Source organism: Podarcis liolepis, assembly GCF_965112155.1.
Source record: "Podarcis liolepis genome assembly, chromosome: 7".
In the NCBI taxonomy this organism is placed as follows: Eukaryota; Metazoa; Chordata; class Lepidosauria; order Squamata; family Lacertidae; genus Podarcis; species Podarcis liolepis.
In genome coordinates, this window is record NC_139561.1 from 55,602,627 (window position 1) to 55,630,281 (window position 27,655).

General features: G+C 44.0%; 1 protein-coding gene across 1 annotated transcript in view; it reads left to right on the forward strand.

Annotated features, from left to right (window-relative positions):
- Positions 1–10,644: 10,644 nt before the first annotated feature.
- GPI (glucose-6-phosphate isomerase) overlaps positions 10,645–27,655 on the forward strand; it is a 32,301-nt gene continuing 15,290 nt past the window's right edge. The window contains exons 1-6 of the mRNA XM_083515192.1: positions 10,645–10,957; positions 21,445–21,535; positions 22,632–22,700; positions 25,462–25,581; positions 26,674–26,757; positions 26,844–26,990. Coding sequence (XP_083371318.1) covers positions 10,839–10,957; positions 21,445–21,535; positions 22,632–22,700; positions 25,462–25,581; positions 26,674–26,757; positions 26,844–26,990 — 630 coding nt within the window. The 5' untranslated portion in view covers positions 10,645–10,838. The remainder of the gene's footprint in view (positions 10,958–21,444; positions 21,536–22,631; positions 22,701–25,461; positions 25,582–26,673; positions 26,758–26,843; positions 26,991–27,655) is intronic.

Consider the following 27,655-nt stretch of genomic DNA (forward strand, 5'->3'; position numbering starts at 1 on the left):
TCCTCGTCCATGACCTTTGCAGTGCATTACAGCAATCTGTTCTGGAGCCCATACTGCTTCTAACAGGATTTCTACTTCAGGTCCATATTTCAAGGCCTTCCCGTGGGCTCCTATTAGACCTCTTTCTTTCCATAGAGCACCATGTGCATGCAGGGTTAAGAAGGCATATTTAGAATCAGTATAGATGTTTGCCTTACATCCGGCTGCCAATTGCAGAGCTCTAGTTAAACCTATAAGTTCAGCTTTTTGTGCTGAGGTGCCAGCAGGCAAAGCTTCAGCTTCCACAACTTCCTCATTGGTGACCACAGCATATCCTGCTCGTCTGGCACCTTCATGCAGGTAACTGCTACCATCAGTATAATATACAACATCTGGATTTTTCAATGGTACATCTTTCAGATCGGGTCTACTGGAATAAACTTCATCCATTATTTGGAGACAATCATGTGATTCTTCATCATCTACCTCTGGTAGGGGCAGCAAAGTCGCTGGATTGAGCATATTCACTACTCGTAGATGAATCCTGGGATTTTCACACAATAGGCCTTGGTACCTAGCCATCCTTGGGTTCGTTAGCCAATAACTACCCTTATATTCCATGAGTGTCAGAACAGCATGAGGTACATTCACATACATTGTCTGGCCGAAGGTAAATTTATCAGCTTCTTTGACAAGGCTTGCAGTGGCCGCTACTGCCCTTAGGCATGGAGGCCATCCTTTTGCTACTGAGTCCAATTGTTTTGACAAATAAGCTACTGGACGATTCCAACTTCCTAATCTCTGGGTCAGGACTGCCGCTGCAATCCCATTCTGTTCATGTACATACAGCTGAAAGGGTTTTTCCGAATTAGGCAGTCCAAGGGCTGGGGCCTCCATAAGTCGTTGTTTGATAACTAAAAAGGCTTGTTGCTGCTCAGGTCCCCATACGAATGGGTCCTTTTCTGCACCTCGAGTGCTTTCATGTAAGGGCTTGGCCAGACTGCTGAAATCAGGTATCCATAGTCTACAAAACCCTGCTGTTCCCAGGAATCCTCTGAGTTGTTTCCTTGTGGTAGGTTCCTTGATAAGGCAAATAGCTTCTTTCCTCTCTGGCCTCAATGCTCGTTGTTGGTGTGAGATGTCAAAGCCCAAATATTTGACCTTTTCTAAACATAACTGTGCCTTTTTCTGGGAAACTCGGTAGCCAGCTTGCCAGAGCAAGTGGAGCAGTTCCTCTGTACCTTCTTTACAGGTCTCAAAATCCTTTGCTGCTAGTATAAGGTCATCTACATATTGCAGAACCACCTTTTCTCCAGGTATTGAGGGGTAACTTGTTAGATCCTTCGCCAAGGCAGTGCCAAATAAAGTTGGGGAATTTTTGAATCCCTGGGGCAATCTTGTCCAAGTTAGCTGGCCTTTTGTTCCTGTTAAAGGGTCTTCCCACTGGAAGGCAAATATAGGTTGGCTCTGTGGTGCCAGCCGGCAACAGAAGAATGCATCTTTCAAGTCCAATACAGTAAAAAATGTTGCTTCTGGTGGGATCAAACTCAGCAGGGTGTATGGGTTTGGTACATTTGGGTGCAAGGTCTCGATAGCCTGGTTTACGAGCCTCAAGTCCTGCACTGGCCTGTATTCATCTGTCCCAGGTTTTCGAACAGGCAAAAGGGGTGTGTTCCATTCTGATTGGCAGGGCTTAAGCAGACCATATTTTAATAGGCGGTCCAAATGTTTCTGGATGCCCTCTGCTGCTCGCCGGGGTAAAGGATATTGCTTTACAGATACAGGGGTAGCCATAGGTTTTAAGGTTACTACAATTGGAGCTATATTCTTGGCCATTCCTGGTGGGCTATTTTCGGCCCATACTCCTGGTGGCACCTGTAGAGTTCGGAGGAGCTTGTTTAACTCTGTATCCAATGTAGGTTGGACTTGCAGGGCTGACATTAGGCGCCATGATTGTTCCTTAGGTACTGAGAGGGAAATTATTCCTGCTGCCTTTGATGGCAATTTCATTTCTGGACCTCGAGGAGTGAAGGTGATTTGGGCCTGCAATTTGGACAGCATATCTCTACCTAAGAGAGGTATTGGACACTCAGGTATATACAAAAACTGATGGGTTAAACGATGTCCCCCAATCTGGCATTCCAAAGGTTGGAGGAAAGACCTCTTAGCTGACTGACCAGTGGCACTTTTAATGACTACACTTTTGGATGCCTTTTTCTGCAATAGTTCTGGGAGTACTGAGTATTCAGCCCCAGTATCAATCATAAAGTCTATTAAATGGCTTCCTAATTGGATCGTGACCGTGGGCTCCTGGAAGCCTAACTTTATGGAGTCCGGTCTTTCCTAGTCTTGGGTAAAATCCTCCTCTGCCAGTCCAATGACATTGTCCCTACTCCGTCCTTGTCCAGGTCTCTGATATCTTCCATCTCGAATCATTCCCCTCCCCGTCCCTGATTTCTTGGGCCGGAGCCTGGGCCTGGACCTGGGCCTGGGCGTACTTCTTCCAACCTCAGGGGTTCAGGACACTCCCGCTTCCAATGACCCTCCTTCTTGCAATTTGCACATTGATTCCTTCCCAGTGGTGGATTCCTTCCCCGCCCTCTTCCTCCATTTAAGGGGCGGTAGTCTTGCTTCACTGCTGTGGCTAGCATTACCATCTTTTCCTTCTGCCACTTCTTCTTCTCTTGTTTCTCAGCCTCATCCCTATTCCGATAAACTCGGCGTGCAATGGCCATAATTTGGCTCATCAGCATCCCTTCCCATCCTTCTGATTTCTGAATTTTCTTACGAATGTCAGAAGCGCACTGGGCCACAAATGTAGCAGTAATCATTCTGCTGTTTTCAGGGGCTTCAGGGTCAAAAGGAGTCCATATACGATAGGCTTCTTGCAGCCTCTCTAAAAAGTCTCCTGGACTCTCATTTGGTTTCTGTTCTACTTCTGAGACTTTAGACATATTAGTGGGCTTCTGGCATGCCCTGCGGATACCTTGCACAAGCGTCTGGCGATAGGTGGTAAGCCTGGCCAGGTGAATTACATTGTTTGGATCCCAATTAGGATCTTCCAAGGGAAAGTTGTCTTGGAGATGACGGTCAATATTAAAAATATTTCCCACTCTGGCCTGCTCACGCAAATATATCTGTGCCTTTTCAATTATGTCTCTCCTTTCCTCAGTGGTGAACAGAGTATTCAGGAGCTGGCGGCAATCTGTCCAAGTAGGACTATGAGTATTTATTATTGAAGTCACCAAGTCCATCATAGCCTGAGGTTTTTCTGCGAAAGATGGGGTGTGTGTTTTCCAATTCATCAGATCTGTAGTCGTGAATGGAATATATTGCAGGGTCGAAGTTCGAGGTGGCCTTGGTCCAGGTAGCCCGTTAACCAGCACAGGCTCCTCAAGTGCATCAAATACTCTTCTGAGAGGGGCTACTACGTGATCTTTCTCTTCGCTTTGCTCTAGGGGCCTTAAATCATAGGGGATGGTATTTGTCCCAAGGCGTTCTTTTAGCAGCTTTATACGCCTGGCTGTATTGCTTGCTGACCGATTAAGGTCTCCCTGTAACTTCTGTAATAATTCTCTAGGATTTGGATGTACAGGAGTTTGGGGTAGGCAATCAGTTGTTCCACTAAAAGAGACTGTAGATGGAGTTCTACTGGGACTCACAGATGGAATAACCACTTCTGCTTGGGCTTTATTATAGGCCTCCAATGCCTCCTGAAGATATTTATCATAATCTATCAAGGAATCAAGTTCTGTGACTCCAGCCCCATTATTCATTCCACTTTCTTGCCTTGGGGTTACAACTGGTGGAGTGTTTGGATTAGGCTCCCTTCGATGTGGAGCATAGGGTGGAGGTGGAAGCAGCTCTTCCTCTGGTCCCTCAAAAATGGGTTTGAGTTTATTTGGCAAGATTCCTTTTCTAGCTTCGGCTTTTACAGCCAATAATTTGCATCGTTGGACTTTGCATTCCCTTATCCATGGAGGATTTTTATTTAATGTGCTCAGCCAGGAATCTATATATGAAAATTGTTCTGGGCACCCTCCAATTTCTTTGGCGATGTTAGACCAAAGTTTGCTTACTAAATTTATATCAAAAGTTCCCTGAGATGGCCATCCAGTATTTTGCTTCGGCCACTCTAATTCACATAACGTTCTCAGGCGCTCTGGCGTCATTTTGACTCCATATGCCCCTGAGAAGGCTTTCTTAAAATTATTTAACATACATTCAAGAGGTGTATTTTCCCCTTTTGAACCCCCAACTCCCATTGTATGGCCCTGTGAAGTATCCACTCAGTCACTCACACACACGCTTCGTGGGGTTTCTTGCCCAGATGGAGTCGCCTCACTGGGAACCGAAGTACTACCCACTCCACACTCAGGTCAGCTACAGATTGCTCTGTACTTTCTCACACATACAATGCGCTGGATACTTCACCACACACTACCTCCCAACTTTCCCTTTTCCCCCACCAGACCACCATCTGATATACCCAACCACCTAGCGTACTCAGTTCCCACTTACTGAGACGCAGAAGTTTGATCAAGACTTCTCTTCCTCCCAATTAATTGGAGGGCCAAAAATCCCTTTGTGCACTTACCCCTGGTTGGTTCCGTTTCCCCCCGGTCCGTCGCCGCCAGTGAGCAGGGTATCAGACAGACGAGACTTCTGCGTTCCCCCTGGAAAAATTTACCAGTGCGCGCTTGGGTAAGCAGTTTAGAGATCCTCTCTCTTGTACCCTGCTCAGTAGAGCGAAGGGGCTGCGTTCCAGCAGACCACTTATCCGAGTCACGGCACCATAAAATGTAGCACCCTGCTTGTGGTTAACGCTTAGCTGGAATGAAATATTCAACGCAGCAATAGAGAATTTAAAATAATTATTTATTTGTCAGACAAATAAATGAGAGGCACAGTGGTATATGGTTACCAAGCTCTGGCCTGGCTCCTGCCATTATGGCCAGCCCTTATATTCCCTTAATCCAGCCCCCTTTGCTCCTCCTGTGGCTGCCTCTGTCCAATCAGCCTGGTTGGATTTCCTATTGGCTGACTGCTAGAACCAATCACAAAAAGATACACCCATATCCTTCTGTCCTTATATGGAAGACAAACAGCTATATATTGTTACATCTATAAATGACAAATAAGTAGTAATATATCTTACATGTGTCTCAACAAGGAATCTTAATTACCAGCTCACCTCTTGCCCTCCTTGCCCTATTGCCTTCTAAAACAAATGGTTAATCTTAAATTTTTATCTTAAACATATGTCAAGGATCTTGAGTTTCACATCAACATTGAAAGATATCCTTCATTTGAAGGTTTCTAAACAAATGTCTGACAGCTAATATATCAGGACAGCATTTGATGGCGTCTTCTTGTCTGGCAAGAGGCTGGACTGGTGGCTGACTTAATTTCAAGATAAATACAACTCTTCTAGCATTTGTTAAATCCTTTGCATAATTACATTTAAGCCAACATATTTAATACACAACACAGATAGCCTCTTAAAAGGAATAAGGCCTTTTTAAAGTAGAGAGAGAAAGAAAGAAAAGGACTCAGTTTAAAACAGTTTCAGAAGAAGCCTCCTCCCCTTCAGCAAGCTGCTTTTCCCATTATCTGTTTAAGGAAGAAACAGCTTTAAAAAGACTTCCCAGCTAGATGCTTTAAAAAGACTTCCCAGCTAGATGCTTTTTTCTCCCATTTGCCTCTGGCCTTAGAAAATACAGCTCAAGGTTTAAGAGAGGCCCATGGTATCATTTTACTATTTGCCCATTCCTAATTATATTTATCTCTGCCTTTGTTCAGTGTCATTACTCAGTCTGTAATTTCAGCTTTTACGACTTTGAGAATTGCTTTCTGCTATAAATCAAAAGGGGCCCCTTGTCTTAGGAGAATGGCCAAGGTTTTCTCTGCCTGGCATTGAAACATTTGAAAATCTTTTAGGCTCTCTCTAATATACAAGTCCTGATCAAACATTAATAAAATGCAGGCTTATGCCTGATGCCTCACTATGATGTGTTCTTTTATCCTTGGGGGCTTTTAATGTACCGACTTAGAGAAGCCTTCCACTACCTGGTGCCTCCATCATCCCCAGCCAACATGGCCATTGTCTCGTTGCATATGTGTTTGCCGTTTGGGCCCTGATAGTTTGCTGTTAGGAAACAGTACGAGTGTGGCTGCCAGTACCCCAGCCTCCTGGTGCTCATCTTGCAAATCGTTTGGGACCAGGTTATTAGGAGGACCCTCAGCAGAGCTGGCCTGTCCACGAGGCAGGATGAGACACTCACCTCAGGAAACAGATTTGCCTGTTGTCGCACACCTCCTACTCCCTGGGCTGCTTTGGGCAGGTGGTGGACGGTGGCATTTTCAGTTTGGCCTAGGGTGGTGCAATGTCCTAGCCCAGCCCTGACCCTCAGCCAGACCTAGAGGCCTCAAGGCCTTCCCCAACCCCATAATGACTCTTTGAGAGTAACAAAAGGCAAGAGGCAGATTCTGATCTATGCTGGGATGGGCTATGGCAGCTCCAAGGTCTTGCAGAGCATAATAATGTCAGTGGGCATATGTTAGACTTGGTTGCCTCAAAGCCATTAGGCACCCACATGCAGCCCATGACCCTTCATAGACTCCAGTAACACCCCCCCCAAATCATTATTAGTATTATTAATTATTTTCTAATCAGACTTGAGTTACAACTACTGTATATTGTTTTAATTGTGGAAATTAAAAATCTTACCTGTTTAGCCACCTGTGTGCTGAAACCTGTACAGAACATAAAACTGAATATTTATTCAGAAGGCTTACACCATTAGACAGGCTGCATTGTCTGCATTAGACAGACAAGATTACGATATGCGGAGAACATGTACAAAACAAAATTTGCACGTTGGAGTTTTTTTGTATTGATACAAAGTCTGCACTGGCATCTGCTGGCCAAAACAGAATATTGCATGCAGCAAATTCTGCACCTGTAAAATCCTCGCACCAACCGCGTCATGCAATGTTGCTACCCTGATGTCACTTGATAATAGTAAAAATGGTATACATAGAGAGGGAGGGAGGGGGGAAATACTACCCATTATGTGTGCAGCTGTGGCATGCATTATGCTTATTTCCCCCATTTTTTTTATTGAAGTAAAGCAAATAAAACCCTGATGTCACTTAATCACAGTAAAATTGCAGGAGGGATGGGGGAAGTCGGCGTCCCTGCACTGTGAGCCTCATGTTTGTAAAATAAATTAGTTTTTTTTTAAAAAATTACTTCTTTTTAATGGCTCGACAAATTATTGTTTTTAAAATGCCCCCCATTAGTGCTAAAGCCACTTCTTCCTCCTCCTCCTCCTTGGTATTTTCATAAAATAGCTTTGATTCCATGCATCACATACCTGACTGGCAATGAAGGGTTGCATTCAATTGAAATTAATGGACCTAAGTTAGTCATGCTCATTCACTTATCTACTCATGAATAGGACTAGCTACAGCCCTATAGGTAGAATTCAGTGTCCTGCTAATACCACCATCCCATCAGCACAAGCATTTCTGCTTGCCAAATGGATCAATCTCTCCCCGTGCCACAAACTGTTCTGGGAGTTTTCAATACACCCTACCTACGCTGCTGCAGCCATTGGAGGGCGCAGGGGAAGAAGGCAGAAAGCCCGATTGTGCTAGAATGACTTGTTGCCCTGGCTCCCACTAGCATAACTGTTTAGTTGATTCCTGCCCTCTGAGCAGTCTATATTCCAGACTGAAGTTACTGTTGTGAAATCATCTTATCAAATGCAAAGAGAGATCCCTCATTGGGGAGGTAGCTACATTCGCTCTCTGCATGCTCACGCCATTATGAGGCTCATAATTCTGAATCATGTCTCAATTTTAACTCCTTAGGGCACAATATTGCCGGCACCCTTACAAGAATAAAATAAATAAACACCTCTGTTCTACCATAATTCAAAAGTATTTGACATCTATGATCATTTTACAATAATCTTGGAATTTTCATTCATGTTGGGCCTTTAAATAAAGTTTGTTTTTGGATCAAGGGGAGTGTTTTCTTTTTACTTCTCTCTGTATAGTTAATTAGAAACAAAAAAGTGCTGTTTAATAATACAGTGGTACCTCGGGTTACATACGCTTCAGGTTACAGACTCCACTAACCCAGAAATATTACCTTGGGTTAAGAACTTTGCTTCAGGATGAGAACAGAAATCGTGCAGCGACGGTGCAGCGGCAGCAGGAGGCCTCATTAGCTAAAGTGGTGCTTCAGGTTAAGAACAGTTTCAAAAGTGGTGCTTCAGGTTAAGAACAGTTTCAGGTTAAGAACGGACCTCCGGAACGAATTAAGTACTTAACCTGAGGTACCACTGTGTTCTGGTAAAAAGGAAAAATAAAGAAAAGGCTTGTTAGTAATGAACTCATTCTTATGCATCTGTCATTTTTTTTGACATTTTTTGACATAGTCACATTTATTTAGGAAAACAAATAGGGACCCCCAAAAGAGCTGTGCAGAAGGTCCCATGGGCCATAAATCTGTCGCTGTTTTAGTGGGAATCTAAAGATTACAAGCCTTTCTTTTGCTTCATTCTGAGTCAAGCCACCACCTAGGTAAATCTGGGACCTCATTGTGGATACTCAGGTTACCCACACATGAGATGTACCAAACAGCAGTATTTATTGGAATAAAGAAACAAAAATAACAGCACACATATACCATGATGTTCAAAACTCCCCACTTCCTCCTAATGTCTAGATGTGTAAATGCAAGTCCACATCCTCTGGTCTTCACTCACAGGTAACTCCAGGAGACAATCCTTTACTTGGATAAACACACTTTGCTTTACAGTACAGTGGTACCTCAGGTTAAGTACTTAATTCGTTCTGGAGGTCCGTACTTAACCTGAAACTGTGCTTAACCTGAAGCACCACTTTAGCTAATGGGCCTCCTGCTGCTGATGCACTGCCGGAGCACAATTTCTGTTCTCATCCTGAAGCAAAGTTCTTAAACCGAGGTACTATTTCTGGGTTAGTGGAGTCTGTAACCTGAAGTGTATGTAACCTGAGGTACCACTGGTACTTGCCAAGATCCAAGAATTGAGGGTGTTGCAGTAAAGCAGATCCAGCAGGTGGCAGCAAACAGGTTTCCATGACACTTGATTTTCACAGCTTCAGTCATAAGAACTTAAGAGTCCTGCTGAATGAGACCAAAGGGTCCTGTTTTCACAGTGGCCAACCAGATGCTTATGGGAAACGCACAAGCGGGACCTGAGAGCAACTCCACCAGGCCGGTGGGATCTATGTGTGCATGTGTGTGTATTCAGCAATACAGTATGTCATTGACGCAATAATAGTGCATTAGTGATGGATTTATACCGGACTGTCCACACATCATTCTGTTTTATTAGTTGTCCTGCAATGCTTCCCTATGTTCCCATCTGGAGGAACACTCTTGCACTGCAGCACAAAAAAGTAAAAAATATGGAACATTTGTGGTATTAACTTATTATTCTTAATGTCATTTCTTTACCACTTTATATTTTTTAGGAAAAAAATAATCTCAAGGCAGTTCACAATCTACATTAAAACTTCAAATAAAACAATCCAGAATAAAACATTACTGAAGAAAGTCAAATCTAAACATTCAAAGCAAGGTAATTAACAGGAAACTAAAATACTATCTTAAAGATTTCAAATTAAAACATTACAAAGGAGGTCAACTGCAAAGGGGGTCAACTACAGAATGCACATCTAAGATAGCAAAGTGTACAACAAGCTTATCTTAAACATTTCAAGAGAAAATATTACTAAAGGAAGTCAAATATAAAATGCACATTTAAAACAGCATAATTAGCAAGAGAACAAAATATTATAATAAAAATAGAACATCTCTGTTGCTGTTGCTGCCAATCCTGCCAATGGTGGCTTATGGCAGCCGGCGGCTGTGGAAGCTCAGGCTTGATGACCTGGGTCTGCACTAAGAGACAGCCAAGGTGGTCTTTGACCTCTTCAGCAGCCTGTCAGGGCCCCACCCTACCAGGACAGGGGGGAAAGGGCCAGTAAGGCCGGGAGCATGTTTTTCGGGAGTCACAGCCTGGAAAATGCAGAATTTCAGCAGGAAATTTCAGGGCATGCACTGATTGGAAACGAAGGCGTGTGCCCACCCTAAAACCTTTCCCTAGTAGGAAGCGATCTCTAGTTCCTCTTTACTTAATACCTAGGAACCTGTGTGTTTTGTTGAAGACTGGAGCAGATTTGGCTAGAGGTGGGTGGGTGCGTAGCTGTAGAATGTGACTGTATGTATTTTTGTGTGCGTATTTTTGGAGCAACTCCTGCAGAGATGCCACCAGGCTGGTGGTCAAGCTTCCCCCTGCCCACCTGCTCCAACTACCCTGAGAATCAGTGTTATTTTATTTTATTTTTGTGTGTGTGTGTGTGTGTGTGTGTGTGTATATATATATATGCGTGCTGCTCTTCAGACAAAACATCAGAGTGGTTTACAACACTTGTACCTAAAAACCATACGTTAAAAAGTTAAAATCAGAAATCAGCCACTGTGGAAGGATGTCTTCTGGACTGCCTGCGACTCGCCCCTTCCCCGCAGAGGCAGGCAGGCAGGTGGAGCTGCCCGGGTGGGCACTCCATCAGAGACGCGCCCGGCAGCCTCCTCTTCTCCCGAAGGCGGGGCCTCCTCGGCCGGCTCGCCACGGGGCGGAGCCTGCTGAGCAGGGGGCCGGTCCGCCCGCCCTCCGCGCCTCCTGCTCAAAAGCGCCTGCTCCGCCCGCCTCGCCTCCTCCTGCTCCGCCTCCGCTTCCCTCTCCGCGCCCGCATCTCCCGCTCGCTAAGCCGCCACCGCCGCTCCGCCACTCGGCATCATGGCTCTTTCTGCCGACGCCGCCTTCCAGAAACTGGCCGCCTGGCACAAGGCCCACGGCGCCCAGCTCGTCCTCCGACAGCTCTTCCAGGCCGACCCGGAGCGCTTCAGCAAGTTCAGGTCGGTCCCGCGAACGCGCACGCGGCGGGGCCCGACGGGCGGGCTGCTGCTGCTCCTCTCTGGCCGCGCCGGGACTTGTCTCTCGACGGCCATCGCGGGGCAGGGGCACCTGCGATGGCCGGGCAGCTCCGCCTGCGAAGCGGCGGCTTGCAAGCGGGCCCCGAGTCGCAGGACGCGCTGCAAAAGCAGCTCCGGGCTCGCCTGATCTTCTGTAGCCCCGAGGCAGGACGGGCGCGCCGTCGGGGCCGCTCCGGTGGCCGCCCGCCTGCTTGCCCTTGACTCCTCCTTGCAACGCGCTACGTGCGGACAGGCACAGCCGCGGCTGCCGGCAGAGCGAGAGGGGCATTGTGGGCCGTTCGCGCGGGAGGCTTCTCTTGCTGAGTCACGGCGAGCCGCCTCGCCTCTTCCTCCACCAACTCCGGGGAGGCCAGGCCTAGGGGGGCACTGCCCCACCGACCTCGGCTAGCCCCCCACCCACCTGCTTGCCCGGTTGCCTTTTTGCTTACTTAACAACCAGCCATAGGGCTGGCTTTGCCTGCCCCATTACTCCGCCTCAGAGGCGCCCGAATGGAGCTGAGCAAAGAGCAGGTTGGGGACAGAGTCTAGGATCGTTAAGTATTGGCACTTGATGCTGGTCTCCCTAACTTCCCCACTGCTCCAACCCCCATTATAATGCACGGAGGGGAAGTGGGGAACGGGACGTGTCATTCATTGCCCGTCGTCTGTGCTATAGCTTGACTCGTGCAACAGATTTATTCAGCATCTCAAACGGCTCTCTGCTCTGCACGTGGACCTTTCGGGTCTTTCTCGCCTGCTCCAGATTGTTGCTCAGAATTGGGCTCCTCCACCTTTTTTTTCCATACTGAGGAGCCAGGAGCTGGAATGATGATGGATGACATTGAAGGGGAGTGGGGCTGGGGAAGTGATGAGCATTGCCATAAAAAAATAATTCCAGGTTACAGCTATTATTTTGTCCAGCTCTCGATAATAAAAGACAGCTAAGAAATTTGGTTCTAAACAAATTGTGACAAATCACCTTAAGATTTTTTGGTGTGGCTCTGAAAGAATCCACTTTGTGATTTAGTAATTACTCGAAACTTAAGATGCTGCAGCGCCAGATTTTGCAGGTTGGTATGGAAAGAATAGAAACTGATTGGTGAACTACTTGGCTTCATTTCAAATTGTTATGTGTTTGACTTATGGGCAAAGTAAGTCGCCACCCCCCCCCCTCTTGAGCAATCAAGTCTTAGCCAGAAAAAGGCCTTCAGCCAGATAACCTCCTCTAGATCTTTTGGACTGCAATTCCCATTGGCCCCAGCCAGGACACCTATTTGATACCAGTGCTGATGTGGGTTGTAGTCCAAAACAGTTGGAAAGGGCGCCAGGTTGGGGAAGGCTGGCGTACTTGCTCTCTGACAATTTACTGAAAAGGGTTGGACTTGGGGCCTTTTGCATAGGAAGCATGGGCTCTCCATTGCTGAGCTGTGGCTGGTGTAACAGAAGACGGCTGCAGCACACAACCAAGGTTGCTTCACAATTTGTCCACAAATGAAGCCCAAATTAGGAGACTGATTCTGTCATGTGCAAAATAAATGCAAAGGGAAACTTAGCAATTGGGGGTTTTTTTGGAGTTGGGGAGTGGGTTGAAAACCAGAGTCAGTTGCATTGCCATAGTTTCCAAGCAACTAGAATTATTTCTAGTTTCCATTTCCTCTTTAAAAACAGGGAGCAAATTCTTGTCCATTGTCACCTTGTTTCAGCTTCTACTCCTTTATATACAGCACAATCCTATCTAAGCAAGCCCCATTACCAGGAAATGTTTTAGGAATGTGGCAGTAATAATGCTACCTGTGTATAAGTGGCAGACCATTAGATGACATTTTGCACATTGTGGAATCTGCCCTAAGTTTAGCCATATGGCTAAGGACAGTGAAATGATCAGTAAATGTTTCCTCTTGAGGTTGAATTTCTGCCTTTATATCTTGAGGACTAGGTGATGATTGTGCTTTAAAATGGAAATTAAGTGGTGTGACTCCTGGTTTCCATCTGATTGCTGCCTATTCCTGACATAGAGCATATATGAGTGCCTCATCTTTCTCTAATGTGGAAATTTTGCCTCCTTATCTGAGGGCACTTCCAGACTCCCTGTATTCAGGTGGGATTCAGTCGCATCCTGGCAAATATCAGGTTGTGGAAATAAAGCTGATTTGGATCTTTTGCACAACAAATAAGGGACTTCTTGCTATAAGAAAATTGCGGAATGACACTTGTATTAACATTGTCCAGCCTCCTTCAGACAAATCCACAAATGACCCGCATTGTCTAATGCCCCTGCAAATATGGAAGGCAGCTCAATAAACAGGTCATCTGTGACCCCAGTGGCATCCAGAGGTCATGTTCCTTAATTTATAGCATATGGGAGGGGAGCCTGGTGCTCTTTCCCGCTTTCCTTTTCAGCTCTATGTGCTTGTATGTGCTTCTGAAGTATCAGCCAAATTTTACTGGATCTGACATTTACCCAGATCCTTTGAAAAAGCAAAGACTGTGTGTGCGCGCACACACTTTGTTTGTTTAATAATTTTTATTGGAGTTTTCAATGCAAGGTAAAGGTAAAGGTACCCCTGCCCGTACGGGCCAGTCTTGACAGACTCTAGGGTTGTGCGCTCATCTCACTCTAGAGGTTGGGAGCCAGCGCTGTCCGCAGACACTTCCGGGTCACGTGGCCAGCGTGACAAGCTGCATCTGGCGAGCCAGCGCAGCACACGGAACGCCGTTTAACAACACAATAAAAGCTATAAAGAATGAAATACAAGGGCAGATTAAAAAGGCAAATAAAATCTGCACATAGAGGAATATTCCCAACCCCAGAGGTTCCATATTTCTTAGCAATTAATTGAAGTAGATGATTTCTCCACTCCATAAACAAAGAGGAACGAGGCTCAAACATCATAGTGCTAATATACATTGAAGTATAACAGGCAAATAAGCTTTATTTCTTTCTACCTCTTGATTTATCGTGACACTCATAGTCACAAGTACTATATTAGTAATACCAGTATAGATGGCCCTCCGTGTGTGCACATGCTTTTTGCCTCTCTGCAGAGAGGCTGATCCAGGTGAGGAGGGTGAAAAATGATGGAAGGGTGTGGAGTCAGTGACACTTGCTCAAAAAGCCAAATGTGTCCACAGGCCTAAGAAGGTAGGAGATCCCGGATCTAGATGAAGAGGCCTGATTAAATGAGCCTTTTGCCTCTGAATGGCTAGCTCTATCATGACCTAAGGATGCTTCACACATGACTGGCTGCATGGATATTGCTGTGCTGTTTGAAATTGCATTTACACCATTGCTTGCTTTTCTCCACATGTGGATGCACTGAAATACATATGTCTGCATTGGTGTCACAGATGTACATATCATGCATGTGATAACTGGTATCATAGGCACCTCCTGCGATTGGCCTTTAATTCCTAGCCTCCATAATATAACGCTTTTGTAACTTAAAGCATCATCACTTTGTCTCTCACACATGAGGCAGCTTTCATATTAAACTTTTGTAAAATCTTAGCAGTAAAATGACTTGCAAATCAATATCTTGGTTACCCTGAGTGTGTTCATAATAAGTTTCATAAGGCTGGAATTTGTTGCAAGAGTTACCTAACAGTTTAAAAAGAAAAACCTTTGGGTAGGTTTTACAGTTGCACCAAAACATTTACCTCCTACTGGTCAATAGACAAGGGTAATTTTCTGATCTATACTGTTCTGTGAAACATAGTTTATTACATTCATTTCCCTCTGCTTCTTCTAGGAAGCTTAAGGTGTACAATATAGTTCTCCCCTCCGATCCTTTCAGCAACTCTGTGGAGTAGATTAGGGACTGAGAGTCAGTGACAGACCCAAGGTCACTCAGTGAGCTTCAGGACTTGGCAGGGCTTTGAACTCTAGCCTCCCAGGTAGTCCAGTACTCATAACCACAATCTGGGAATGTGCAATCCCATTCAAGGAAAATTTTGGGAACCACTGAACTGACGCAGTTTACTTAAAAATAATGGAAGGAAATAATTTCTTTTTAATGGCTGGTTGATTTTTCCCAGGCTCACCTATCCAGGGAACCTTTTGTTTAGTGGCCTGACTCCATTCCATTTTGTTCAGAGCACCTGAAGAGCAGATAGCGGGCAGACTGGCCATTATTCCTCCTATTGTAGAGTTCCCTGCAAAGTGAACACGTCTGAGCATCAGATCAATTTTTGATCTCATCTCTCATGTGTCTGTTCTAAAGAAACATTCCAACCACCCAGTGCCCCACATTGTTCCCTAATGCCTGCTTAATGGTAGCTAGAACGTTTGATTTCAGATGAGTTTCTTCATCTGTAAAATGGAAATATGGGTGATTTTTTGTGCCTCAGTTTTGCCGAGAGTAAGGAACTGTGATTGGGGTGGAGTCTTGTGGAAATTTTTTGAATCCTCATGAAATATTCTGCTGCAATAAATTGGTAGCAATCTAATGTAACATATTATTCAGCTGACTTTTTATGCATGCCATATAACTTCTCTAGGTGCCAAAAGTAGTTAACAAAAATGAAAATTGGCTTCCAGGTGGAAAAATCAAAACTAGAAACAGAACTGATAGAACCCAATACTAAGAACTTGTCAAGAATGTATAACTTGCTGTTGAAATGGAATACACAAGATGAAACAGTGAAATCAGCTATGATAAAGTAGGCACAAGATATTGGTCATAACATTATGTTTGCTGACTGGGAACAGTTGTGGACCACCGGTATGAAATTTACGGCATGTAATGCCTTAAAGGAAAATATTATGAAAATGATTTATAAGTGGTACATGACCCCAGTCAAGCTTGCAAAAATTTACCACTTGCCAGATAATAAATGTTGGAAATGTAAAGAAACTGAAGGTACTTTTTTCACCTTTGGTGGACATGCCCAAAGATTAAGGCTTTCTGGGAAATGATATATAATGAAATGAAAAAGGTATTTAAGTATACCTTCCTTAAGAAGCCAGAGGCCTTTCTCCTGGGCATTGTCGGCCAATTGGTGCCAGAGAAAGACAGAACATTCTTTATGTATGCTACAACAACAGCAAGAATACTCATCGCAAAGTATTGGAAGACACAAGACCTACCCACCTTGGAAGAATGGCAGATGAAGGTGATAGACTATATGGGACTGGCAGAAATGACTGGCAGAATCTGAGACCAGGGAAAAGAGACGGCGGAAGAAGATTGGAAGAAATTCAAGAATTATCTTAAGAAATATTGCAAAATTTATGAGTGCTAGAATGATGTGGTTTTAGAAATTAAGTGTACAGCTGTAAAGATTAAGTTAAAAGAAAAGAAAGGTTGACAATTAGATAAAATTAAGGGTGAGGATTTGCTGAACATAATATTTGAAATGGGAATGCAGAAAGGGGAGGTATGAGGAGGTCGGTGAAGTAAGTCTTAAGAAAATAAGGTTTTGAAATTATACTTTTTCTTTTTTTTCGTTTTTGTTTGTATTGTTGTGTCTGATAAAATTTGTGAAACTTTAATAAATTAAAAAAAGTAGTTAACAAAAATGCTTGATCAGGGACAAAACTCAATAAAGTGGACTTGGTGTTGCCTAAATGTTACACGTCAACAAAGTCGAAAATGTTTACTTTGATTTTTATTTTGGGGGGGTTACTTGTAAATATTTTAAGGCAGGACTAGTCAAAAGTGTAATTTACCTTCATTTAGATCTAAAAAGGGAAAAAAATACTGTCGGAATCTAGTAGCCCGTGATTCTGTGCCTTAAGAACACAAGAAGAGCCCTGGCAGGATCAGGCCAATGGCCCATCTAGTCCAGCATCCCGTTCTCACAGTGGCCACTGAGATGTTGGTGGGAAACTCTCAAGCACAAGAGCATTCTCCCCTCCTGCAGTTTCCAGCAAGCGGTGTTCAGAAGCATTACTGCCTCTGATTGTGTAGGCAGAGCATGTCCATCAGGTTTACTAGCCCTTGGTAGCTTTGTAGTTGCCACTGGCTTGTTTTCTGCACGGGGTGAGGAGACTATGGCTATTTCCTGCAGACAAGCAGATGGGTGGTGAATTGCAATGGATTTAATCAGGTAACTGTTTGGTACCTGTTGGAAGCTTGAGTGCCAATGTGTATCAGTCCATGTTGTGTGAGTGCTTCATTCTGAGACACCCATGGAGGCATTTCTCTCTTGCGAATTCTGGGGCCTTGTGTGCAATAATCCTGTTCATTGAAAGGTAGCAGGTGGGTCATGTTCTGCTTCCTGCCCATCCCAGTATTAAGATCACCTGGTTGTCTGGCTGGTTGCCCTGATTCTTGCAAAGACTAGATGGAGCTTTGTCTGGTCTGGAAGGGATCTGTGCTCTTGGGCGAGGTGGGCATTCATGGGATCTCTTAATTCAGATTTGTTATGTTAAAGAGGCTTTGAGTATGCATTCTTCCTTTTCAACTGTCACAACGCATCAGTGCACCGTGGGGATGATAGTAAAAATAGACTCTGCAAGGCTGAAATGAGCCCATCCCTGGAATTATTCTCAACTGCCTCCAGGGTGTGGTGTTTTTGGGGAACCAATAAAATGCTGCTGAACATCATGCAAGAAGCTGGGCTGCTAAAGTGATATTGGTGGCTAGCTGAGCTAGAAACTTGCCTAGAAGCTGAAAAAGCTTTATAGGATGCCCTGTCTTCAAGCCACCTTCTGCACCATTTGAGGCTTATATAGAGCAGTTGATACATTCTGGAATAATTGAAAAATAAACCAAAACAGTTTAATCTTCAAACCACACTGAATTGCTATCCCTTCTGGTGACCCATTAGTGCCAGTATAGGGCTTTTGTTTTAAGTCAGCTGCCTTCCCTAACCTGGTGGCCACCAAATGTTCCACATCCCAGCCATGATGGGAATTGTAATCCAAAACATCTGGAGGGCACTAGGTTAGGGAAGGATGGTTTGAGTGATGTCAACCTGCTGGTATTTCACATAATTTGTTACACCACTTAAAGAAACCTCCAAAGCTGTTTGCAACAAGAATAAAACAATAAAATAAGTAAAAATGTAAAAACAGTTACTGTTGAAAAATAATTTAAATCCACGAGAAGCTAAAAGTAGAGTCAAGCACATGTTAACATTCTAAATATCTGGGTAGGCTTGTCTAAACAAAGTGTGAAGCTGCCACACTAAAAGATTGATTTCCTCTTATATTCCACCTGTAGTTTACTTTTCTTAGCTGTGTGGGCATGCAGAACACACACATGCCCTAGGCGTCTCAAAGGCCTTGTTTGATATTCTAGCCTTTCTCTGCTTGCTTAAACTCATTGAAAAGCTAAGTCCCCATGGCCTGCCTTCAGGAAACAGCAACTACTGAAATGGCCTTACTCTTAATGGATACTAGTCTACAGAGAAAGCTTTTGGAGCAGGGACTTCCCAGAGCAACCTTCGTGCAGAGAAAATAAAAAAATTCCTTCCAATAGCACCTTAAAGACCAACTAAGTTAGTTCTTGGTATGAGCTTTCGTGTGCATGAGTGTGTTATGTTCCCCTGTCCCCAAACCCCATTTGCTCAAAATCAAAAATTTGTTTCTTGTTGGGTCTTGTTTCTTTCCTATTTTGGACTTGCATTTAGTGGTTCACCAGAGGTAGGCCAGCATGATGGTGCTCTAGTTTTAGACAGAGACCATTTTCAATGTGCTGCTTCTCTTTTTCAGCATAGCAAGGATGTCCTAACAAAACGAAATTAATTGCACTTCCCTTTTCCTACTGTAGCTATCATGGCCTTTCTAAATGGCTGTCATGAACTTTTAGCTGCTGACAGATGTGACCAGCTAAGCCGTCCTTGGGATTAGATACCACTGATTGTGGCTTCTTACATGGCACGCTTTTCTCTACTTTTTAACCCTCGTTCGTTGTCTGTGTTGCACTCCTCAGAACAGTTGCAACACTGAAAACTTCACTATTCCACTATATGTGGGCAGTTCAGAATTCATCTTTCCACTGAGTTGATTGATGTCTTATTTTGATTGGCATTGTTTTTATTGTATGGCTTTATGTATTATTGTAAACTGCTTGTTAAAATACAGTTATACAATTTTTATTGTAAACCACATACATGCTATTTTGTGAAATTTTGTGTGTGTGTGAAAAATAAAAAAAATAGACTATCACTTTAGACTGCAGGTGGAAATCATTTTTTTAAAAAAATGCTCTGTGATATGTAAACATTTTACTGTAAAAGCTAGAAAAATATTACAGGTTCCTAAGCACCCTGCTCAAGAGCATCATTTCTTGTACTGGGTCAGACTTACAGTCAGTCTAGCCTAGTCCTGTCAACTGATTGGCAGTAGCAGGCATGACATTCTACTTTTTTAGATAGGAGTGGGCAGAAGGTAGATCTCTGGCTGTTTTGCTATAGGCTTTCTGACTCCCCAATTGTTCAGCAGTAGCAACCACAAACCAGTTTTCCCCCACCTAAATCAGGCTGTTGACATAAATATGGCTAACCAGGATCAGACTGTTGTGTCGAGCGTCTGAACAAGTTCAGAAAAGGAATTCCTAAGTTCAGAACGTGCTTATTTAATTCTAACAGTGTGCCCTTTTGCATATGACTCTGGTTGATAGATTTTGAGCGTTTTAATAAATTAGTAAATCCAACTGGCCTGGCATCTGGCTGTGTGTGTGTGTGTGTGTGTGTGTGTGTGTCTCCAAATGTCTGACATACAGCCTTATTCTAGCAACCTCTGCCACTGCTGCACACAACTCTGAAATAAGTTGTGCGGCTCCATTCATTTCAGTGCAAGCTCTGCAGAACTGAGATGGAGCTAAATAGTGGATTTTGAGCCCCATTAAAAGTAGCATGTGGGAGAAGGGACATGATCCACTGGGAAGCTGAAATAGGGCTTGTGAAAGAGGATGAACAGAAAGTTCTGTTCAGAGTGTGTGTGCCATTTGGACTTTTTTAGCTTGGTGTGGCAGAATCTTTCACTTCTCCTAGGCTCTCTCTCTGTGTGTAGGAAATTCCTGCAGTGGGTTGTGGCCCATATCCGAATGCACCATAAAGGTGTTTCTTACTTTCCCTCAAACTGTGGCGACAAGGGTTCTGGTCATATCAGGGGAGGCAAAATATACACAAGAACTTGGCCCAAGTCTATGCTTCTGTGGACTCATGGCTGCTGCCTGCGTGACTCATCTCTTTCCACCTGAGTAGCTGCTCTGTATATTCTTGGATGCTGCACTGCAGGATGGGCGCTCAAGCAGAAGGTGCTCTGTCAAGGGAGGCTTCAGAAAACATCTTGGAGGTTCTGCAAAGCCAGCTGTGGAAATAAAACTGGGGCATCCTCTCCCTACCTGTGTTCCTGAATGGCCAGTGTCTTGTTTCCAGCCTGCCCCACTGAGAGTCAACTTTGCGTTTTCTTAATTAGCAATTCCTTCCTACCTGTGTATTGCAGCAATCCAAGGCTAGTGTTAGAATGTGGGGTTGTAGCCATTGCCATTGGTGTTTTCCTGAGCTCTCTGGCTAGCTTTGAACACTGTAAATCTGCAAATGTGTGTACACACTGTGGGAAGGGCTAACTCTCTTATATTACTCTGAACTCTCCAGCCTCTGATGCAGTACGGGCATGTTTGGGCTGGCTGGCTAGCTAAGCCCACATATTTTGGAGACAGTTGAGGATTAGATTATACAACTCCCAAATAGGATTAGTATGTAAATAAGCAGAAGGGATGAACTCTTCTTTCTCCATGAATTACCTTTGCCTTAAAAATATAAACCCTACTATTCCACATGCTTCCTTCACAAATCATTATTTACATTACTTTATTAATTTATATCAGCCCTTTCTCCCAGTAGCTCACCCAAGGTAGCTCACAGCATAAATAATAAAAGATGCAACTAAAAACCACACAAAATAAATATTAAAAAGCAATTAAAATCCATTGCCCTATTAATATTCATGCATGTTTCTGTGCTGCGATTAGCATTAGATGTGACTCTTCACCTGGGTGGGTGCATTGATAAAAATCTTTTGGGAGGGGCACACACTACAGTTGCAGCTCCAAAGTCCAGAGTTGGACAACACTTTTATTAGGAACAACCAAAGTGTCACAAAATAATGGCAAGCTTTTGAGTTTTTTGGAACTCTTCTTCAGGGAAGATGTTACAGAAGCAGAAAGTGGAGAGAGTAGGAGAAATGAAAAGGTGCAAAAATTATGCTGGAACGAGCAGACTCTGTTGCAAAGTGGAAACTGCAGGTTGATGCCACACTTGATCTTACCCAGAAGCCCAAGAAGTGAGCTGAGGAAGTCTCTTGGTGCTCTTTGCCTTGAATGTTTATCATGCTCTTGTGACCTGGGGCATGTGAATACAAACAAGCAATGTTGGCTAATATCCAGTAAATCTTGTTTTTTAAAATCACCCATGTGGTGGTGCAGTGTTTCTGAAAATGTTCACATAACATGATGGCTTGCTTTTAATTCTTTTGGCAGCTTGACCTTGAAGAGTGACCATGGGGATATCTTGGTGGACTATTCAAAGAACTTGGTTACAGAGGAAGTGATGAAGATGCTGATAGAACTGGTAATTCACCTTGAACACGAATCCTATTTATTTAGAGCTTCTGGTTACAGAAAGTCCAAAGCTGTTTACAGCAGTGAAGCTGATATAGTAATATAATGTATTGAGAAAAACAAAATCTTGTTATTGCCCTAACCAAGAACATTAAAACTGGGTATGTAAATAAATATGTTTTTAATAATCAGGAAAAGCGTAGTGCAGCTGGTAGTCTGCCACTTTCAATGTACATGAAGCTTTACAGAACACCTGAAGCAAACCAAGCTCCAGAACAACAGTGGACTCTTGCCCACAAATGTCTGTCAGTACAAGATAGTGTTTGTGAGCAAAGGTGTATTTCCAATTTCACATCATGGCCTTGGTTTGCTGTGGTTTCATAAAGCCCAGGATCTCCCTGCATGCTTACACAGAGCCCAGCTGCCCTGACAACAAATGTAAGGGGCAACCGTCTTGTCCCCGCGCTTGAAAACTGCAGTCCAGTTGGACGGGGGGCTTCACCAAATGTTATACCAAAGCTAATGCCCTCCAAATGCTTAGAATATCTGCTCCCATTAGCCCAGGCTTAACCAGTACTGATGGAAGGTGTAGTTCAAAAACATTTGGAGGGTTCCAGGTTGAAGGTGATTTGAAGCAACCTGGGCAAGCTTCCAGGGGCCACGTGCTAGGGGTGGGCTGGGCCAGGGGTGGGGAGGAATGGCAGAGCAGCAAGTGATTTTACACTTGTATAGACTACTTTGTACACACATTCACACACCCCTTTCTAGCTTCCATTCAAGTAAGCCAAGAGGGCATCCACAGAGTTGGAAGGACATATTCCAGACTTGAACTGGGGGGTGGGAGGAGCTGGGCCAGTAAGTGGTGTGGCTGCGAAAGAATTCAGGGGGGCCTGGAGGGCCACATTTAGTCCTGGGGCTGAGGCTCTCCATTCCTGATTTAGAGGATCTTTTAGGAACAGGCAGAGAAGAATGACATTGTGTGTGTGTAAAAGGAAGCTACTGGCATACTGGAGGGGGTTAGCGAGGGAGGGGGTCATCTCTTAAGTGACTGGTGGATTTGGAAAGCTGATGGTCGTATTTACTAAAAGATCAACTTTTACTTTCAGGCAAAATCAAGGGGCGTTGAGAAAGCAAGGGAGCAAATGTTCACTGGAGAAAAGATCAACTTCACTGAGGTATACCTACTTTTTAATTTTGTCTGTGGGTTCCTGCTCAGTAACAGGGAGGAGGTGTTTTCAGCACACAAAGCAGTTACCTTTGGACTTCTTTGGGTTTCAAGCAGCTGTATAGGGTTTCTGGAAAATAGAGTCAGAGAGTGTATGCTTGGGTTTTTGTGGTTTGGGGGGTATAAAGGCAATGATCTGGCCACCATCCTCTAGATATTTTGCTATGTAGTCCAAGGATTAAATATTAGACTGGTTTTCAGTTGCCAGATTCATGAATAAATTGTATAGTTTTTCCAATATATCTGGTTTGTTTTTGTGTTAGTTTTTTTTAACTTCACATGAAGCTAAATGTGTGAATAGTCTCATTCTGTCAAAAAGTGTATTGCATCTCTATGGGGACATGCCTCTTCTATGATCTTGAACGGGTTTCATATCTTCTCTCCCCCTTTCTGGGCTAATAGTAGCCTTATAGTTGTTACAGATCAAGCTGACCTGATGTGAACAGGATGTGAAATGAACCAGGAAGTCCCCTATGGATCTCTGTCTTTGCTGATTGACCTTGGAGAAACCTCCTTTCTGACAGTCCCGCCATCACCTCCATGTGGATCTAAAATCCACAATATAATGCAGAGCTTGATAGAAGGATTGCTGTCTCAGTAATTCCTGAATCAGCTCTGTATTTTATTGGTTATAATATAATAACCCATAACATGAAGCGTGTTGCATACTGGGCACTAAGTATTATTCTCAACACACATTCTTTGCCACTGCAAAGCAGAAATGCCGCAAGTTTTTGTTGGAATTTTATAATTGCTTCACATTAAATGTTAAGGAACTTCTCTGAGATGTGTCAAGTGTGTAGAAGCCACTTCCTCTTCATGGCAACTGAAGCTCCCCTTCTGTGGTTTTGGTGTTCATTATTTTGGTGCACAATGCTATCTGAAGGATGGCCTCTGCTGTGTACCAAGATTACCAGAAGCCCCTTCGCATGTCCATTTGCCCTGTGACACGCAGAACGCAAAAGTGAGGGGCATGCTGCCATTTTCCTCAGTGGCACTCAAGTAGTGCGTGTAATCGGGTGGAAAGAAAGGAGTGTTTTGTTTGTTGCTTTTTGCAACGCTATTGGCAGTTTCTGCTTTTGTTGCTCTTCTGGAGCTGTTGCTGCAACAGAAAATTCCTGTGTTGGTAAATTGTGGCGATGTGTATGTGTTTAGATTTCCTTTTCCTGTATTTGTAAGCTGCTGCAGGGACATAACAAGTAAATCCTGCACCACCCACACACAGGGAACAGTGTAGGGGGGCTACCCACAGGGCTTGAGTGTAACTTGGTCTTCCGTGCCACTGCTGTGCCAGAGTGCTTTCCAGCATCACTCTTCCTGTCTTCCCTGCCCCCAGGTGGCAGAATAAATTTCTTCCCTAGGCTGGCCCTTAAGAGCATCAGAAGAGCCTGCAGCTGGATCAGGCCAGTGGTTCATCTAGCCCAGCATCCTGTGGCTGGACCATCTAGCCAAACAACCTTGATTTCTTGTGTGTCCCTTCCTGTGGGTAAGGGGCTGCCATCACTTCCTCCCACTCTGTCTGCTGTTGTTGAACATCAGATTGTTATAAATAGGTTTGTCATCGCTGTTTAGTAATAAGCCCCAGCTTAACGGCCTACCTGTGTTAGGGCAAGCTACCCATCTCATCTCACTAATTGAACATACATTCAAAGAAGCGGGTTTTGTATTCTAAAACACATACTTCCCAGACTCTGTAGTTTCTTTGAAAAGCAATACAAATAAAGAATTGTAGGAAGTAAACATGCAAGTCTGTCATAATTTTTGACCTTTAACAATAATTTCTACAGTCTGTTTCTTGCTCCCGTCATTCGCCAAATTGATTCTTGGCTGTTTAAAAATGTCTGTTTCCCTCACCCCTACTTCTGCCCAGTGAAGCCTTTTTGGAAACCCCAGACTACACTCTAGTCTATGGCATCTGACCCAGTTGTGGTTGTTACTGCTTATTTTAGTTTTTACACACACACACACACACACACACACACACACACACACAAAATATTAAAAAAAGATCATTTATATCACCTGTATATTATTTGCATGTTTTATAGTACTTGATTTTTCATTATTTTACAGTTTTCAACTCCTTACTGTGAAACTGCTTTGAGAGATATAAAACAAGTGAATGCACAAGATGTTTGAGTGGCTGAGTGAAGGACAGGAGGGTCTTCTTGGTTCCAAAGGCAATCAGCAACTAGTGGTCTCATTTCCTTCTCCTTCCTGGCTGCTGCAATCTAAATTCCTCTGGTCCTCTTGGCCCAAGCACCTTTTGGTTTAGAAAAGAGACTCAGTGCCCAACATCCTTTGCCTGAGCGGCTCATATGTGCCACCAAACAGTACTTGTGAAGTTTCTGGAAACTGCAGGAGGGGAGAGTGTCCTTGTGCTTGGGTCTAGTTTGTGGGTTTCCCATAATGAGCATCTGGTTGGCCACTCTGAGAACAGGATGCTGGACTAGATGGGCCACTGGCCTGATCCAGTAGCCAGACTCTTATGGTCATTGCAGAGTTCCCATTCACTGTGGTCTACCGGAAGAAGCAGTTCCTAGTGGGTTGTGTCCCAAACTATAGAAGAAAACCAGCAGAAAGAGAACAGAAAATAGTTTGTCTTGCTCCTTCAGATCAGTGCCAATCAGTTCTGCTGAGATTCTTGGTTTTGGTAAGTAGTTGTTGCTTGGCACTATCCATAACTGTCTTGTCGTCTCTTCTCGTTTTAGAACCGAGCTGTGCTCCATATTGCTTTGCGGAATCGCTCAAATACTCCAATACTAGTTGATGGCAAAGATGTAGTCCCAGAAGTGAACAAAGTTTTGGAGAAAATGAAGAATTTCTGCCAGGTATCCAAGTATTTGCTGGTTGTGCTCTGTGGATAAGGCAGGTATCATGTCGGCTGTCATGCGGACTAGTAGTCCCTCAGCTGTTTACATATTTCTGTTGGAACAAATCAATGTTCATTGTGTAGCAAAAATATTGTCTTCTATATAACATATATATAGGTATATATACTATATAACAGTGCTCTTCACTCTTGGTTCCCCAGCTGTTTTTGGATCCCAACTCCCATGATCCCTGATCATTGGATGGCCTATAGGAATGATGGGAGCTGTAGTACTGTCCTAAATAGCCCAGTTCTGTCTCTCTGCAAAATATTCCTTGCTGTAGACTCTTTGGCATGCTCTGTATGGTTGAGAGAACAACTTTTTAAATATAGATTCTATACTGTCATATACTGTATACACAAAACTCCATAGATTTAAATAACAAAGGTTGTATGAGATCACAGTCCATATAACTGGGCTTCGTATTCAGGAATGTGATCAGCGTTCCTGATCATCTGTTCCCCTCCAGATGTTTTAGACTACAACTCCCATGAACCCCAGCCAACACTGCTTTGTAGTCCAAAACATCTGGAGGGGACCAAGGTTGGAAAACGCCACTTTAAATAGAATTGGAATGCTCTGCTATTTTTTGTTTATTACAGTTACTTATATGCTGCCTTCTAGGGTACAATTCCTTCCAAGGCAGAAAACAAGTAGTATTAAATTTAATTTTTTAACTTTAAACAAACAATATTAACTTATTAAAAAGTCACCCAGCTCCTTCCCACAGGGCAGTTGGTAGATGGCCTGGTAAGTGGGAGAGGAATAACCCAGCTGACACGGGTTGCAAGATGGTCTTCACCTGTTCCCCTCTTTCCTGGAATCCTCCCCACTAAGCTAAGCAAGTGGTCCACCAAGCAATTGAAATCTAACACCCAGTTCCTCACCATGTGTCCACACAGTAACCCTGTGTGGTAGGTTAGGCTGAGAGGCAACGATTGTCCCATCTTCATGGCTGAGTGGGGATTTAGTCTCCCAGGTCCTAGTCCTACATTCTAACCACTGGAATTACTGGAAAGCACTGTATAAAGGCCATCTTTGTACTTGCAGAAAGTTCGCAGCGGTGACTGGAAAGGCTACACGGGAAAAGCCATCACTGATGTGGTCAACGTTGGCATTGGCGGATCAGATTTGGTGAGCTGTTCTGCTGCGTGACTTCTCTTTGCAAAGGAAGCACTTGGTCTAAATGTTTAGCTGCTCTGACAGCCTTTTGTCTTTAGGGGCCCCTCATGGTGACAGAAGCCCTCAAGCCATATTCCAAGGGCGGTCCTCGTGTTTGGTTTGTCTCCAACATCGACGGTACCCACATGGCCAAAACCTTGGCTGAGCTGAACCCCGAGACTACACTCTTCATCATTGCATCCAAGGTACGTTGCAAGTCCTTTAATCCATCAGCAGCTCATGCTAAGTAGAGGATTAAATATGCTAAGGTGACCTCTCTAGACCAGGCTTACCCCAGTCTGCCCTAGCATCGTATGGCCTGGGGTTGATGGTAACCATTGTCAAATTGTGGGCACCAGGTTGGGAAGGCTGCTGCACATTGCCTTTGCTCATGCCAGCCTTGGTGACTAGGCAGGGGGAGCAGGTTGCCCTTGGTTTATTGAAGTATTTGTTAGCCAGTAGCTTTAGTTAAGCCTGCTGGCTTTGGGCTTAGCTGAACTAGGAGAAAAATACAATAGATGATGCACTGATTTTTCAGATGCTTGGCTTTTTATGCAAGCTGTACTTTGCTAGGGTTCCTCAGTATTTTATCTGAGAAACCATAGAGTTGGAAGGGACCCAAAGGGTCATGCAGTCCAACCCCCTGCAATGCAAGAAAAGGCAGGCAAGAGTTTAGGAAGCTTAAGTGGGAAGAGAACTTCAACCTATAGGCTTTGTTTTGTGAACTGGAACTCCCCAGTTCCTCTGAATTTTGTTGTATGTTTATGCAATGGTTTATGTTTAATAATTTTTTTGATGCATTTAATATTGTATTGTTGGTTTTAAGTATTTATGCACACTACCCTGAAATCGGCTTTTGGGTAAAAGTGTG